Source organism: Schistocerca serialis, chromosome 3 (genome assembly GCF_023864345.2).
Source record: "Schistocerca serialis cubense isolate TAMUIC-IGC-003099 chromosome 3, iqSchSeri2.2, whole genome shotgun sequence".
In the NCBI taxonomy this organism is placed as follows: Eukaryota; Metazoa; Arthropoda; class Insecta; order Orthoptera; family Acrididae; genus Schistocerca; species Schistocerca serialis.
Window position 1 is genome coordinate 978,464,222 of NC_064640.1, and position 17,718 is coordinate 978,481,939.

At 38.5% G+C, this 17,718-nt stretch overlaps 1 protein-coding gene across 1 annotated transcript in view; it reads right to left on the reverse strand.

The window, feature by feature from the left end:
• Positions 1-17,718, reverse strand: part of LOC126471419 (outer dynein arm-docking complex subunit 3) — a 355,522-nt gene that overhangs the window by 314,548 nt on the left and 23,256 nt on the right. Inside the window, exon 2 of the mRNA XM_050099557.1 lies at positions 3,384-3,505. Coding sequence (XP_049955514.1) covers positions 3,384-3,505 — 122 coding nt within the window. The remainder of the gene's footprint in view (positions 1-3,383; positions 3,506-17,718) is intronic.

Consider the following 17,718-nt stretch of genomic DNA (forward strand, 5'->3'; position numbering starts at 1 on the left):
ACAGGGTTCACAGTAAGTCAAAAATTTAAACATATAGTGGGTGAATTTGCTGGAATAACATATATAATCTCACAAATGAGATGGAAGACCCAATCCACAATTATCAATGTACATGCACCTACAGAAATAGCAGATGGCCAAGATAAAGATGCCTTCTATGAGAACCTCAAGGGAGCCTATGATTGGATGCCCTGTGCAAGATGTTAAATAATTATTGGACACCTCAATGTATAGACTGGAAAAGATCGTAACCATCCAGCAGCTGGAAAGAATAGCCTTCATGAATACACAAATGATAATGGACACAGATTTGTTCAGTTTGCACTACCACATAATATTGCTGTAGGGAGTACTATATTCCCACACGAAAGGATCCATAAAGCAACATGGTGTAGCCCTGAGCAGCATACCTTCAACCAAAACTATCATTTAATTATTGACAGCAGGCATTTCTCAAACTTACTTGATTTGCATACCTACAGAGGAGTTAATGTGGATTCAGACCACCACCTTGTAACTGCGAAACTGAGAGCCTGAATATCTAACACAAGAAAAGAGGAACATCTCGAAGAAAGTATATGGTATCAAAGCTAAAAAATGAAGATATTGTTAAAACATACTCTGAGAAGATTACTGAAAATCTTGCACTATACATTCCTAGTGTAAATGGTACTCTGGATCAGGGATGGAGTGCTTGCAGGGATGCAGTCATTAATGCAGCAGAAAAAGTGCTAGAGAAAGAAGGAAAACAATCAAGGAATTCCTGGTTTGATGAAGATTGTAAGAGAATAAGTTATGAGAAAAATCAGATTTACTGGAAAATGCTTGAGAAATAGTATACACATTTAGTGGTAAGAAATTATCAAGATAAGGGAAAGAAGAGAAGAAACTGCATTGGAAGAAGAAAAGGGAAAGGGAAAGAAAGCAGATTGAAGAATTGGAGACAGTTGGAGAAACAAATGATGTCAGAAAATTCTATTAGAAAATTAACAATGGAAGAAGAACATTCAAGTTGTGTATTAGTATGTGTAACAGTAAAAATTAGTATGTGTAACAGTAAAAATTAGGAATTACAAACTGATGACCAAGAGATGTTGGACGTTGGGTAGAGTATTTTAGTGAATTGCTGGATGCTCCAGAGCCCCCTATTGAAGGGATCCTGATTCACCCAGAAGAAGATGGTGAGGCCATAGTCCCTCCTCTCTCTCAAGGAGAAGTAGGCAAAACAATTGCCCAACTGAAGAACAATAAAGCACCAGATACTGATAATATAACATCATAACTACTGAAAGCCACAGGAGTTGAGTTAAATTGCAGGGTATACAAGATTTTGTGCCTCATCTGGAGTCGGTTGTGTTAGATATATTTAAATGTGGCAATTTCAGGGGCAGAACACTCCTAAATATTGCATATAAAGTATTGTCAAATACCTTGTTTAGTAGACTCTGACCCATGGCAGAAAACATTATTGGAAGTTATCAGTGTGGATTACTCTCTGATAATTACTCTCTGGTAAACAATGGAAAAGGCCAGTGAATTTAATGTTTGTATGCACCATCTTTTCATTGATTTCAAATTTGCATATGATGCAATAAACTGGGCTAAGCTTTAGGGCAATGCAGGAATTTTGGGTGCATGGGAAGTTGGTGCGTTTGATAGGGGTCATCCTAAGGCACCCCCAAGTGTGCTTTGTGAATGCAGTCTAGGCTGTCACCCCAGTTTCCCACACAAACTGGCCTAAGACAAGGGGATGGGCATTCCTACCTACTCTTCAATCTGGCATTCGAGAAAGTGGTGCATGAATCGGGTATGCAGACAAGAGGTACTATCTACTAGAAGTCTATACAGTTGTTGAGATATGCAGATGATTTCGACCTAATGGGTAGAACATTAAGAGCTCTACAATGTGCATTCTCAGCTCTAAAACTGAGTGCAGAGAAGATGAGCCTGAAAATTAATGAAGGAAAGACCAAGTATATGTATAATGGTACAAATCAACCCTTAAAGCCCACAGTAACACTTGATGGATTGACTTTTGAGCGAGTGGAATATTTCACTCACCTGGGCACAAAGACAGAAGTAAATGGCAGCACTTCGACTAAAATTATGGCCTGCATAAGTGCTTCTAATTGATGTTATTTTGGAATGCTGCAACATTTTAAATCCAAGCTTCTGTTGTGAGAGACTAAGTGCTGACTCTATAAAATGCTGACTTGCCCAGTACTTACAGATGACTCAGAAACATGGATAATTACAAGGCAGGATGAAAGAAGACTGAGATCACATGAAAGAAGTATTCTGAAGAGAGTCTTTGGACCTGTGTATGAAAATGGTAGTTGGAGAAAGTGAAGGAATGATGAGCTTTATCACTGCTATAAGGAGTATGATGCAGTCAAGCTGACAATGTCATGTAGATTGAGATAGACTGGACATGTAATATGACTCTATCAGACAGATCCTGCAATGAAAGTCAGCTGCAATGAACTTGGAGGAAGAAGAGCAAGAGGATGACCAAGGTTTACATGGAGTGGCGAGGTTGGAGAGGGCGCTGCCCAAGTTGGTTGCTGTTACTGGAGGTCTAAAGTGAAGTCCAGAGAGGAATGGTATGAAATTATCAAGGAGGCCAAGTCACATCCTGGGATGTAGTGCCAATGGAAGAAGAAGAAGAAGAAGAAGAAGAATACACATTTCATTCTTTTGCCCTGCGGAAACTACAACATAAATAAAAATTTGTTTATTGAATACAAGGAGTTATTAATAAAATGCATTTTACATTACTGGCTAAGACATCAATGAATACTTTAGCTGTAACATAATTTGCCTCTATATCTACATCTACATCATACTCTGCAAGCCACCTAATGGTGTGTGGCAGAGGGTACTTTTGGTACCACTATCTGATTGCTCCAACCCTGTTCCACTCGCGAATAGTGTGTGGGAAGAATGATTGTCAGTAAGCCTCTGTATTGGCTCTAATTTCTCAAATTTTCTCCTCATGGTCAATATGCAAGATGTATGTGGAGAGAAGTAATATGTTTTCTGACTCCTCCTGAAAAGTGCTGTCCCAAAATTTCAATAGTAAATCTCTCCATGATGCCAGCCAGTGCAGTTTGCCAAAATTAATTGGTGACTAATGAAAACCATTTCTGGATCTAGTACTGTATACTGTGGAAATGTACTTACCAATTCTTTTAAACTGTGATAAATTTCATTAGAGGATATATGTACTATGAAGCTACAATTTAAAAGCAATATTCCTTACAGTGTGTCCACAGGAAGATCATCCATCAGTGCCCAAGCAGAATTCTCATATCATGCTTTTATGCAATGGAAACTTATTTATAAAAGATGAGACTGTATAAATGAAATGCAGGATATCTCACCTGTCCTGGTTTTCCTCGTTCAAGATACATTTCTTTGATTTCCTTCTTAAGCTGAACAATCTTCTCTATGTTTTGTTTCTTTTCTGCATCACATTCTTCAAAATGAGCCTTACGTTGTCCCTCTGAAATTGCATTTTTTTTGTTTTTTTAAGGGTGGAAGAAAATGCTTGAAAGTTATTCGATGAATTTACTGATATTCAGACAACAGCAGTAAAACATTGTGTGAAGTAGTGGTAATGTAATGAACAATAAAATATCAGTTGTTACAGATGTCATGTGACTAGCGATATCTTTTTAGACTAGATGGGCTGAAGGCAGAAAGTAACCAAGTTCAGAGAGAGGCTAGTACTGAAACAAACACTCAGTTTCAGATAGTAACTATATAGCAAAATTCTAGCATAAAGGATTCACGCAAATAGCTGTTAGCTGTAAAGTGCTAATCCAATTTTAATCCTGTTATTGTAAAATGTCAGCCATCCTCATTGTATCAGAGAATATGTAAACTAAAGAGTAATATTAATTAACTAGATTACCATTGACTGGAATACTCTCTTTCAAATTCTAAAGGTGGCAGGGGTAAAATATAGGGAGCGAAAGGCTATTTACAATTTGTACAGAAACCAGATGGCAGTTATAAGAGTAGAGGGACATGAAAGGGAAGCAGTGGTTGGGAAGGGAGTAAGACAGGGTTGTAGCCTGTCCCCGATGTTGTTCAATCTGTATATTGAGCAAGCAGTAAAGGAAACAAAAGAAAAATTCGGAGTAGGTATTAAAATTCATGGAGAAGAAATAAAAACTTTGAGGTTCGCCGATGACATTGTAATTCTGTCAGAGACAGCAAAGGACTTGGAAGAGCAGTTGAATGGAATGGACAGTGTCTTGAAAGGAGGATATAAGATGAACATCAACAAAAGCAAAACAAGGATAATGGAATGTAGTCAAATTAAGTCGGGTGATGCTGAGGGAATTAGATTAGGAAATGAGGCACTTAAAGTAGTAAAGGAGTTTTGCTATTTGGGGAGCAAAATAACTGATGATGGTCGAAGTAGAGAGGATATAAAATGTAGGCTGGCAATGGCAAGGAAAGCGTTTCTGAAGAAGAGAAATTTGTTAACATCCAGTATTGATTTAGGTGTCAGGAAGTCATTTCTGAAAGTATTCGTATGGAGTGTTGCCATGTATGGAAGTGAAACATGGACGATAAATAGTTTGGACAAGAAGAGAATAGAAGCTTTTGAAATGTGGTGCTACAGAAGAATGCTGAAGATTAGATGGGTAGATCACATAACTAATGAGGAAGTATTGAATAGGATTGGGGAGAAGAGAAGTTTGTGGCACAACTTGACCAGAAGAAGGGATCGGTTGGTAGGACATGTTCTGAGGCATCAAGGGATCACCAATTTAGTATTGGAGGGCAGCGTGGAGGGTAAAAATCGTAGGGGGAGACCAAGAGATGAATACACTAAGCAGATTCAGAAGGATGTAGGTTGCAGTAGGTACTGGGAGATGAAAAAGCTTGCACAGGATAGAGTAGCATGGAGAGCTGCATCAAACCAGTCTCAGGACTGAAGACCACAACAACAACAACAACAACCATCAGTGAATTAAAGTCATTAAATTAATGACATAATCTGCCTCTCTGACCATTCTGTGGCGAGTTCCATAGCTATATCAAGTGTTATGGGGTTAGGGCTAATATTTACTTCCGCAAAGCATCCATGGAAAAGATGTTTGAGAATAGTGATGTTAACAAAAGTTACTCAGAGCAGCATCTGGAAGTATGTGAACACATTTATGAATAATTCATCATCCACTTTAATCCTAAATATTTTTATTGCTTTTAACTCCAACACCTAACTCTGAGTTAACAATGGACCACACTGCCTTTGTTGTACTTTTATGTTATAAAATGAACTTATTGTTTGCCATTTGTGTGGCTACCTTCACAGCTGCTTTAAATACAGCTTTATAACATCTAATTTACATACTAAAAATTCCTATTTTAGTTATACCGTTGTTCATTGTGGAGTTGCCTTTTCCTGGCATTGGGAATTCTTATACCATGAGTTGTCCATTCAAGTTTATTAGTTACTTTATTACCTGTGGTTCCAAGTGGAAAGGCTTTGCTGAACATTTCAAGAAAACTACATAAAAATTTCACAAAGTTAGCAGGCATGTTACTGGAACTACAGCTGTCAAAAGGTCATGTAACCTCTCTTAACTTACTGCTCAATATAACCGATTTTTTTTCACGTGAGTTCCTTTTCATATGGCTTTTGCTGTACAAAACTTCTCTAATGATCTTTAGTAGCTTATTAAATATTGTGGAGTGGTCAGAGATCCTGAAATCTAAGCAGTATTTATAAACATCTTTAAATATACAATGACTTACAGCATTATTAATACAAGTCACTGATTGTGCATTTACTCCAGTTGCTTGATTGAAGTTGACTTTGAAGCCATAGTTTTCTATTATGTCAATGAATTTTGAAATATTATTGCTTTCAGTTATGATATAAATACTGAAGTCAGTAGCTGCTACAATCTTTTTCCTCTTATTTTATTGAGTTTTTCCAAGTAGGAACTGAAATTGGCCAAAACGCTTCAGCTGTTGTTTCTCTGGTACTCTGTAAATAGAATCTACTGGCGTTTATGTCCCTTAATTTGACACGGGAGATCTCAGATAGGCACTTTTCATTCAAATAAGTAAAATAATTTCTTATTTAATCTCAAAATTATGAAGTGAGTTTGAGCCTCCATGTGATTTCTCTTTACGAAAGCTATTAGCTACTTTGAAATTTTCAATTGTACTAAGAATTTTAATAATCTCTAAATCAATATTCACTAAGAAAAATAACTTAGATATTTCTACATTGAGAAAGATTAATTTGAAATTCATTCACTTCATAAGTTTTGTTTGGAAAAATCAGCACTTAGACCATTGATATTTCAGTGCATAAATTTATGGACTTCCTATCTTATTTATGGTTTAAAGCATGATTCTTCTTAGGTGGCATTTTGATGTTAACTATTTTGATAATAAACAATGATCATTCCCATCTTTCATTATAACTTACTATTATTTAGAATTTTACATGGTTGGGTGGAATATGTTTGGCCTGCACCATTGTAAAATTTTGAAAGAACAGAGATGAAAGCTGGAAGAAGGATCAAACATGAGTAATCCAAAATGACTAAGGAAATAGGAAGTCTGGGGAAAGCAACATGATTATCTATGATCAGTGTCCTGTACAAAGTCATGTTCACAGGGATGCAGTCCTACAGACCAATCTGAGAAAAGGTGTAGTTGGAGAGTAGAATTCCAGCATGGGAAAGGAAGGTGTACTGCAACTGCTTGGAGCCTCATTCTCACAACACACTTACTCACAAAAGAGTTGTAAACCCTATTTTGAAACTTCCTGGCAGATTAAAACTGTGTGCCGCACCGAGACTCAAACTCGGGACCTTTGCCTTTCGCGGGCAAGTGCTCTACCATCTGAGCTACGCAAGCACGACTCATGCCCCATCCTCACAGCTTTACTTCTGCCAGTACCTCGCCCTTCCAAACTTTACAGAAGCTCTCCTGCGAACCTTGCAGAACTAGCACTCCTGAAAGAAGGGATATTGCGGAGACATGGCTTAGCCACAGCCTTGGGGATGTTTCCAGAATGAGATTTTCATTCTGCAGCAGAGTGTGCACTGATATGAAACTCCCTGGCAGATTAAAACTGTGTGCCATACTGAGTCTCGATCCGGCACACAGTTTTAATCTGCCAGGAAGTTTCATATCAGCACACACTCCGCTGCAGAGTGAAAATCTCATTCTGGAAAGCCTATTTTGTTCATGAGCCACAGCCTTGGGGATGTTTCCAGAATGAGATTTTCATTCTGCAGCAGAGTGTGCACTGATATGAAACTCCCTGGCAGATTAAAACTGTGTGCCATACTGAGTCTCGATCCGGCACACAGTTTTAATCTGCCAGGAAGTTTCATATCAGCACACACTCTGCTGCAGAGTGAAAATCTCATTCTGGAAAGCCTATTTTGTTCATGCCCATGTCATAAACTGTTCTGTGTTTGACTGATCCTCCAAGTACTTTGCTGCCTCTGCCAAAATTAAAATGCAATTGACATACATTAGTGTTTTTATTTCTTCTCCGTGAAGTTAAATTTCTCTTCCAAATTTTTTATTAGTTTCCTTTACTGCTTGCTCTGTGTACAGACTGAATGATTTGACACTTAAGTTATAACACTACCTCACTCCCTTCTCAATTACTACATATTTTTCATACTTATCAATTGCTATAATTACAGTCTGGAGAAATTGTGGAATCCATTTTGCTTCCTGCACTTTATCCCTGAAAATGCCAGAATTTTAAAGTTTAGATTCCAGCCAACATAGTCAAAAGCTTTTTCTAAATCTACAGTTGCTATGTGTCTTTCTTCAATCTATCTTCTAAAATATGTTGTACAATCAGCATTGCCCAACAAGTTCATACATCTGTTCAGAATCCAAATTGGTCGACCCCACATTGGTTTCTACTGGTCATTACATTCTTTTGTAAATAATTTGTGTTGTTATTTTGCACCCATATCTGACTAAACAATATTTCAGTAGTATACCTGTGAGCACCTGGTTGCTATGGTACTGTGATTATCACATTCTTCTTGAAATCTGAGGGTCTTTCATCTGTCTCATATTCTGCACATGAGGTGGAACAGTTTTGTCACAGTCAGTTTTCCCAAGAATCTTAATAATTCTGAGGGAATGTCATCTACTACAGGTGCCTTGTTTCAACACAAGTCTTTCAGTCCTCTGTCAAATTCTTCTCATAGCATCACATCACCCACCTTATCTTTGTACAATTCCACGGGTTTTGATATGTATACAATAACAAAATTTTACAATAAAAATTAAGCACTATGTTTATATTTTACATTGAAAATTAAATGTTTGCATTGGCATCCCACACTATTATAGAATTCTTCTGTTTCATAAACACGGCTGTCAATTAGTAGATTCTGTACATGCCACTCAAATGAATTGTATGATAGATCTCTCACTGCCAGGGGTAGTTTATCATGCAGCTCTCTGCCAGTATATTTGAAGCTATTTTGGGACTTATTTAATCTAGTATATTCTAAGCCTATATTGTTCCTGTTTCTTGTTCCATAATTGTGAACAGAACTTCTATAAGTTAAATTCTCTGGCTGTTCTTTTATTGAGAGGAGACAGGCTTTAATGTAGAAGGAAGCTACAGTTAATATTTTTTGTTCTTTGAAATGTGGCCTGCACAAATCTCTGTTTGGAATACCTGTAATTGTTCTCACTTTTTTTCTTTTCACAGTAACACTGTTTTCACATCAGAAGAGTTTCCATACAGAAATTGCGACTGGAAGATAGCTTAATATGAAGACTGAAGCTATTCCTTACTGACACAGGGTTTTAATTTGGATAGTCAGTAAATTACACATGGTAGTTTAACACACAATTGGTCAGTGTGTGAATTTCATTTCAGTTGTGGGGTCAAAATAAATACCTAGTGCTCTGAAAGATTCACACTCACTTTCTTTTTCACGTAGTTTGTGGAGATAGAAGCATATTGTCTCAGTTTTGTTTAGTTTTTCTGTAGCCACAGTGGAAATATAAAAGCCATTCTCAGTGTTTTCCTTATATATTTGAAATGGTCATCGTGAGGATTGTATCATCGGCGCATATTACTGTCTTGTAGGGCAAAGAACTAGGTAAATCATTAAGCCCAGGACTGACCCATGTGACATTCCTGTAGTGACAGGTAGGGTGTTTGAACTACAGTTATTTCCAGTGACAACTTGTCTCCTGTCTAAGAGATATGGTTTGACTAATAAAAGTTCAAAATCTTTGATTCCATTTCTTTTTAAATCTAGGCATTAGGTTAGTGTGTGATACAGTGTTAAAGACCTTGCTCAGATCAAGAAGCATAGCACAAGCAAAAGAATGGCTTGCAAAGAATCCCAGAACATCTATAACTAGAGATTTTACAGCTTCAGTCGTGGGTAGATCAGGCTAAAGCTATATGGTGAAGAAGAGAGATTAGCTTATTGTTCTCGAAGTAGCTACATAGTTGCTCTTTCACGCAATTTTCTATGAGCTTAAATGTTATGTGGATGAGGGAGTCTGTAACTGTCAGGACTGTTTCTATCTCCCTTCTTATAGACTGGGGCGACACTTGTGGATTTCATAACATCAGGTAATTTCCAAGCTTGAAGCATGCTGTTTATAATACAGTTCAGAGGAGACAATTTAATAGCAATATGTTTTAGGGTGTAATTTGAAAAGCCATGGATATCTTTCCTACGTGAGTTACCCAGTTTAGATACAGTTCAATGTACAATCTGGAAACTAACCCGAGTCCACTTGAAAGTAATGTGTCTCAAATCAGGTAGGCCTATATTATCCAGACTACCTTCAGAATTATTTTCATCTATTTCTGAGGCAGCAGAATTTCCACGATTTTCACAGTTTATGAAGAAGTTACTTAGCACCTTAGGTGCGACTACAGTCACTTGCTTGGTTCTGAGTTTCATTTGTTGTAAGACTTTTCAATAAGGATATCACAGGATCCCCTCTTTGCTACTTATATTTCTATCTTGTATATAATTTTGTTATCCATTGTGCTGCAGAGGCCACTTTTGTATGGTTTCCATGGTGACCTCCCCCTGGGAACGAACTATTTCTCAATGACCAGGAACAGGACCCAGCATGGCAATGTCACATCAAGCCTCAACCTGATCACCACCAACACAAGATACTTCAAAAGATTGAGCAATATTCAACACTTTGGCTAAAATGTATTCTCACACTGTGGTGCACATTGATGCACCTCCTCATCAGAAGCCCACCAGATGATGGCATCACTGACCATAGAATCAGCATAAGAATCATGATGAGCATTGATAACAAACTGAAATTTGTGACTGAGGCCACGGAGTTCAGCTGCTCGAGCTTGGTAGAACTGGTAGGGCTATTTAAAACAATGATAGAACTTGACACATGCTGCAATGACAAGAGTGTGCTTACAGTGACACCTGGACAACAACTTACACATATTTTTGAACAAAAGTGACACAGATTCCAAGAGCAGGGCTAACAGGCACAACAGTTGGTAAATCCAAGGAAAAATCCAATATAGGAACAAAGCCTTACACATGTTTGTATCAGTGACACCATAGGCAAGGAATTGTTGCCTAAGCTGCTTCTCATAAGCCTCCCAGCCTTCAGTCACTTCGTCATAACAGAGAAAAGGTACACCAATGATGTAGAAGCCTGCATAGTCAAAATGGCTGACAAATTCGTGATAGCAACCATAAGAGCCTGTTGCTCTGTGAGGACAGATTAGAGCGAAGTCTCAATGGACATGAGGACCAATGGAACAAACAAATAGGCTGAGCCCATGGAAGTGAACATCACGTTCATCACCAATTGTGTCATAATGCTAGATACAACCAATAGTGCAGCCACTAAGAACAAATGTTTATTTATCCACATGCCCCAACATCAGATTTGTTTCTCCTGATTACAACATTTTCCTGTTTAGTCCTTGACTAGATATGAATGAGGGACTGTTTTACCTCCATAATATTTTACTTTAAATGATTCCATCTTCATTAAATCATTTAGTAGAATTGCAGGATCTCAGGAAATATAATAGCTGTAGTTTGTCCTTGCTTCCAGCAGTTCACAGTGCCAACATAGCAAAAGCTATGATGATTGATATTGGTCTATAATCTAGACAGTGGCAGCTGCATGTTACATATGATCAGCTAGATTTTGAGACATGGCTTTAGTTGTGAAAATTGTTCAACAAATCCAACATTGAAGCCCACAAATAATATAATTTATCATCATGTATGATATGATTTACAGTAAATCAAACTATTTATTGGTTCTTCTTAAAACTGTGGTATTACCACACAGCTTAATGATTAGGGAATAGCAGATTCACTGAGCAGGCCAGTGAAGCTTGTATGCCTCTGTATAAGGAACAATGTACCTGCTATTGTGAATCGAAGTGAGGTCATGTATCTAGATTATGAATTCCACGTGAATCAGGGAACTAACACTACTGTAATCAGAGAAGCAATAGCAACAAGAGACAAAAAGGCAACATAAAAGTAAAAATATTGCCTGACACATAATAATGGTAAACTGTTGATGAGCTGCATGAATAATCTGAGTGGTTCCTTAACTCGATGACTTCCTTCCTCTGTCATTGTCCAACAGAGCTAGTGCTTTGCTCCTAATGATACTGATTATTATGATGTGTACCAAACAAGTCTAATTTTCAGATCCTTGTTCATCACATAGCTAAAATACAATGAATAATTCAGAAATGAAAGAAAATGGATTCACATTTGTAAATATTTTTCTTATGGTTTTGTTACCTTCTATTTGCTAATACTGATGGCCCTTCATACAATAAAATGCCCTGTTTATTGTGCATTCACCTGATGAAACACTGTGGGGACATATGAAATGTAAAACAGGATATTGATGCACAGGGCATTGATTAAAATTGTGTACCATCACATATTTTAGACTGCACAGCAGATATCTAAGTCAGAAGTGCTCTACACCATGTAATACCAAGTGACAACCTCTTAGGCAGAGCTAACATGAATTTACGGTTTAGTAACATCAGCTGCAAAGCCAGATAAAGACCTAACAATCACATCAGGAATATATAAGAAGGCATGTGACCAAGGAATTATGATGGAAGGTAGTAATTTAACATCTCATAATAGTCAGTATCATGAGGGGCAGAACAAGAGGTCAGTTGGACAAAGACAAAGCAAGGTAGTGGCCCAGTTCAGGAACCACTCTAGTATTTGTATGCCTTAATTTAGAGAAACCAGTTTAAACCTATACAAGAATGGCCTGATTAAGATTTAAACTACTGATTGTCAGTCCATTGTCACTAAGCTTATGTACTTTAAAATATGTTTCAGTCAGGGCAGAGAGACAAATAAAGGTGGCGGAGAAAGAAGAAAGAATTGGTTGTTATTACCATTATTACCAGTTCTTTGTCATTCACCAGTCATGGCTGGATAGAAGGTACCAGTTTTACAGTAATATTACCACATTTAAATTAATAAAAATTTCAATGTAAACTATGATACTGAAATAGATATTTAAGAAATAGATTACAATATACATTAAAATAATAAGACAATCATGTAGTAAAATAGCAGAGTTGCTGCTGTTGCCTTTGGAACTGAGTTGCAGCTGAGATAGACACTGTTCTGTCACCAAAGAAGCATTCTTCTATACTGTACAAAGATTGCTCTTTTAGTATACATATAATTTTAGTCCTAAGTTGTTTGATTGGTAGTGACTGTATATTCTCAGGTAGAGCATTAAATAATTTTAGGCCCACAATTGGGAAGCTGTTCTGCATCTTAGTTAATCAACATCTTGGCCTGTCTATACTGTCTTTATAGTGAGTGTTAGATGCTATACTGTAAAAGTAATTGTTTACATTACAGTCTAGAATTTTAACCTGAAGTACCTGCAAGGTAAAATCAGAATAGTATAAGTATCCCAAGTTACATTATTTGGTTTCACAAACCATCCCAGCTCAGAATCAGGTAGTTTTTCAGCAAGACCATCAATAGATGTTTCCCTAATGTACATCATGGACTGTACTATTATTCAGTTTCTGTAAGGTTTAAATTATCAGTGAGAGTAAATTTGGTACCATTGACATTTTTTCCAGATAAAACAAGAATAAAAGAAGAAAGAACTGGTGCAGTGAATAAGGAATTGCATATACAGACAATTGTTCTGATTTAGAGAAAGTGAAGGATACTTAAGCACTGTATATACACTCCTGGAAATTGAAATAAGAACACCGTGAATTCATTGTCCCAGGAAGGGGAAACTTTATTGACACATTCCTGGGGTCAGATACATCACATGATCACACTGACAGAACCACAGGCACATAGACACAGGCAACAGAGCATGCACAATGTCGGCACTAGTACAGTGTATATCCACCTTTCGCAGCAATGCAGGCTGCTATTCTCCCATGGAGACGATCGTAGAGATGCTGGATGTAGTCCTGTGGAATGGCTTCCCATGCCATTTCCACCTGGTGCCTCAGTTGGACCAGCGTTCGTGCTGGACGTGCAGACCGCGTGAGACGACGCTTCATCCAGTCCCAAACATGCTCAATGGGGGACAGATCCGGAGATCTTGCTGGCCAGGGTAGTTGACGTACACCTTCTAGAGCACGTTGGGTGGCACGGGATACATGCGGACGTGCATTGTCCTGTCGGAACAGCAAGTTCCCTTGCCGGTCTACGAATGGTAGAACGATGGGTTCGATGACGGTTTGGATGTACCGTGCACTATTCAGTGTCCCCTCGACGATCACCAGTGGTGTACGGCCAGTGTAGGAGATCGCTCCCCACACCATGATGCCGGGTGTTGGCCCTGTGTGCCTCGGTCGTATGCAGTCCTGATTGTGGCGCTCACCTGCACGGCGCCAAACACGCATACGACCATCATTGGCACCAAGGCAGAAGCGACTCTCATCGCTGAAGACGACACGTCTCCATTCGTCCCTCCATTCACGCCTGTCGCGACACCACTGGAGGCGGGCTGCACGATGTTGGGGCGTGAGAGGAAGACGGCCTAACGGTGTGCGGGACCGTAGCCCAGCTTCATGGAGACGGTTGCGAATGGTCCTCGCCGATACCCCAGGAGCAACAGTGTCCCTAATTTGCTGGGAAGTGGCGGTGCGGTCCCCTACGGCACTGCGTAGGATCCTACGGTCTTGGCGTACATCCGTGCATCGCTGCGGTCCGGTCCCAGGTCGACGGGCACGTGCACCTTCCGCCGACCACTGGCGACAACATCGATGTACTGTGGAGACCTCACGCCCCACGTGTTGAGCAATTCGGCGGTACGTCCACCCGGCCTCCCGCATGCCCACTATACGCCCTCGCTCAAAGTCCGTCAACTGCACATACGGTTCACGTCCACGCTGTCGCGGCATGCTACCAGTGTTAAAGACTGCGATGGAGCTCCGTATACCACGGCAAACTGGCTGACACTGACGTCGGCGGTGCACAAATGCTGCGCAGCTAGCGCCATTCGACGGCCAACACCGCGGTTCCTGGTGTGTCCGCTGTGCCGTGCGTGTGATCATTGCTTGTACAGCCCTCTCGCAGTGTCCGGAGCAAGTATGGTGGGTCTGACACACCGGTGTCAATGTGTTCTTTTTTCCATTTCCAGGAGTGTAGTAGGGTGTCATATTTACAAGCCATATCACTTAGTCTGTTTTACTTGTAAGTTGATGACTAGTCATAGATAAAATCTTAAGATAAGTAAATAAACTAGCAGCAGCAACAGATTCTTGTAAGAACTATTGAAAAGTGGTAAAAACAGCAAGGTGCTCAGTGGTAACATTTTATTCAGCAATCCTGTGTTTGATTACCAGTGCTGAGCACCAACTTCTACAGCCAGAGAAAGCTAGTGACAAACATTTTTAATTAATGTATGATTCATGATTTCAACATGTTAGAGGAATAGTGCACACAAAGCAGTGAAAATACACTATAAGAAATATTGTAAAATCTTAAATTTTGTAAGGAGTTATCCAGGCTAGAATAATAATTTACAGCAAGCTTCTACTGAATATGAAAAAGGACATTGACAAACGTCACGTATTCAAGAGGAAAGTGAAACAATTTCTCATAATAATTTCTCTGTGTATAATTTAAATGAATTTATACTGTTATAAGATTTGTAAAAGATGTATTATATTATAAATGATGCAATTTTTCTGCCAATGTATGTAATATTATATATATTTTATGTATATTGTTTGCAGTACTGTAGTTTTTCTCAAACCCTTGAATGTAATACTGTATATCTTGTATCTATATGGTTTACAGCGTTGTTTCACCTCTTCTCTTTCTTTATTACTAGATCTGTGTCATTTACCAGTCATGACTGGACAGACTGCATCAAGATTAATTACATATATAAATTTTAAAAAAATTCACAAAATTAAAACATTTATACTTAATAGAAACAATATTTGTTTGTCCATTTACTTTGGTCACTATTAAAGAATTCACCAATGGAGTACAATGGGCATTCTTTCAGGTCCTGTGCTACTCTCTTTCTGAATGTTCCTAGCAGCAGGGATTGCACTTCTTGAGGCAGTGAGTTGAACGTCTTTAGGGCAATCACTGGAAAGCTGTCTTGCGTTCCCATCAGTTGAAACCTGGGTATTTCGATGCTCCTCTTGTTACGGGTATTGTGATTGTGTATATCTTGCCTCATGCTGAAGACTCCTTGGTTTTCTTTCACGCTGATGAGACATAAAAACACATACTGGCTGAAGACTGTCATAATTCCTAACTGCTTTAATATAGGCATGCAGTACTCCTGTCTTTTGCTTGATGTGATTATTCTGAGAGCTTTTTTCTGTAGAATTAGCACATCCTTACAACCTGCAGAATGTCCCCATAACAGTAGGCCATAACTGATGTGGCTATGGAATAGGGCATAATATACTGTTATGAGATATTGGTCACTCAATACACCTTTTAACCTCCTCAGAAGGTATATTACACGGGAGAGTTTGGAGCACACATACGCTGTGTGTTCATTAGTTGTTAGTTTCCTTTCTATCATGAAGCCCAGCAGTTTGATAGCCTCCCTATTAGTATGGCATCCGATGTTGTTAACGGTGCATATCAGATGTTGTGTTTTTTCTTCATTCATTTTCATTTTATTTTTGATGAACCATTCTTTAATGTTTTGGAAGAGTACATCTGTTTCTTGGAGTGATTCTGTAGCAGTTCTTCCTTTGGCAAAAAGGGTGATGTCATAAGCAAACTGTAACATATTGTTGTTATAACCCATATCATTGACATAAATAAGGAACAGGAGAGGCCCCATGACGGACCCTTGGGGTACTCCATATTCCAGCTTTTGTTCTTGTGATGTTACTCCACAAATTGATACCACTTGTCTCCGGTTTTCCAGATAAGACTGAAAAGTTGCCAGAAAAACACCTCCGACACTGTAACACTTCAATTTATTGTGCAGTATCTTGTGGGAAATGCAGCCAAATGCCTTGCTAAGATCACAGAGTGTCAGTGCCACACTTTCTCTGTCTTCGAATCCTTGCCTTATTTTTATGGTTAAGTCCAGTGCTGCCATAAACGTTGACTTTCCCTTGTTTTCATTGATTTGTTCTATATGGTAGTACAATCTTTGTACAAAATGTAATTTTGCAGGACTAAATAAAAATCAATTCCCCCTTTCAAGTAGCTCCTATACTTCAAAATTAAAGTATGGAATCCAGAGAGGGTCATAAAAATAGAGGACTGTATTTCAAGTGTAATACTTATCAAATGTACTAGTTATTTTTTGCTATGGCTATAAAATGTATGTTAGTTACATTTCAAATTACTTTGCTTAACGTGTGTATGCCATTCCTTGTATCATAAAAACACACAATAAAAAAAAGTGAGACTACAATAAAATACTTATTTATTTATGAAAAGAAAATAATAAAAAAAGGAGACAGTGAGTCGCAGATGAGCACAACAAAAAGACTGCTATATATCCGAGCTTTCAGCCAAAAGGCCTTCTGCTAAAGTAGCAAACACACACATATTCATGCAAGCACAACTTACACATGCATGGCCACTGAGGCCGCTAAGGTGCTATGTGGTGTGTAGCAATTTATCCTTTTCATAATATTGTTGTTATTACATTCTGGATTTTCCATTGTTTGAAATAATCAAAAAAGCTAGTTATGTTACAGAATATTGTTTTTCCATGAAGCAAAGCAAAACTTTTGACATATGGTAGATCTGGCTGAAGGATAGAGGTGGTAGGTGTTGGGGTCTTCACTCTGAAGACTGGTTTGGTGAGGCTCTCCACACTAGCCTGCCACTAATCTGTGTTCTTCAACATTGTATAACTACTGCAATCTACAGCCATTTGAACTTGCTTACTGTATTTAAGCTTCAGTCTTCCTCCACAATTTTACACCCTCCCCCTCCCTGCCAGTTTCTTACATCACCAAACTGTCAATTCCTTTATGTCCCAGGATGCACCCCATTAACCAGTCACTTCCTTTAGTCACATTGTGCCACAATTTTTTTTTTCTTAAATTTGATTGAGTATCTCTTCATTTGTACTTTGATCTATCAATATAACCTTCAAAATTCTTCTGTAGTACCACAGTTCAAAAGTGTCTATTCTTGTGTTGTCTGAACTGTTTATTATCCATATTTCACTTCTGTACAATGCTACAATCCAGAC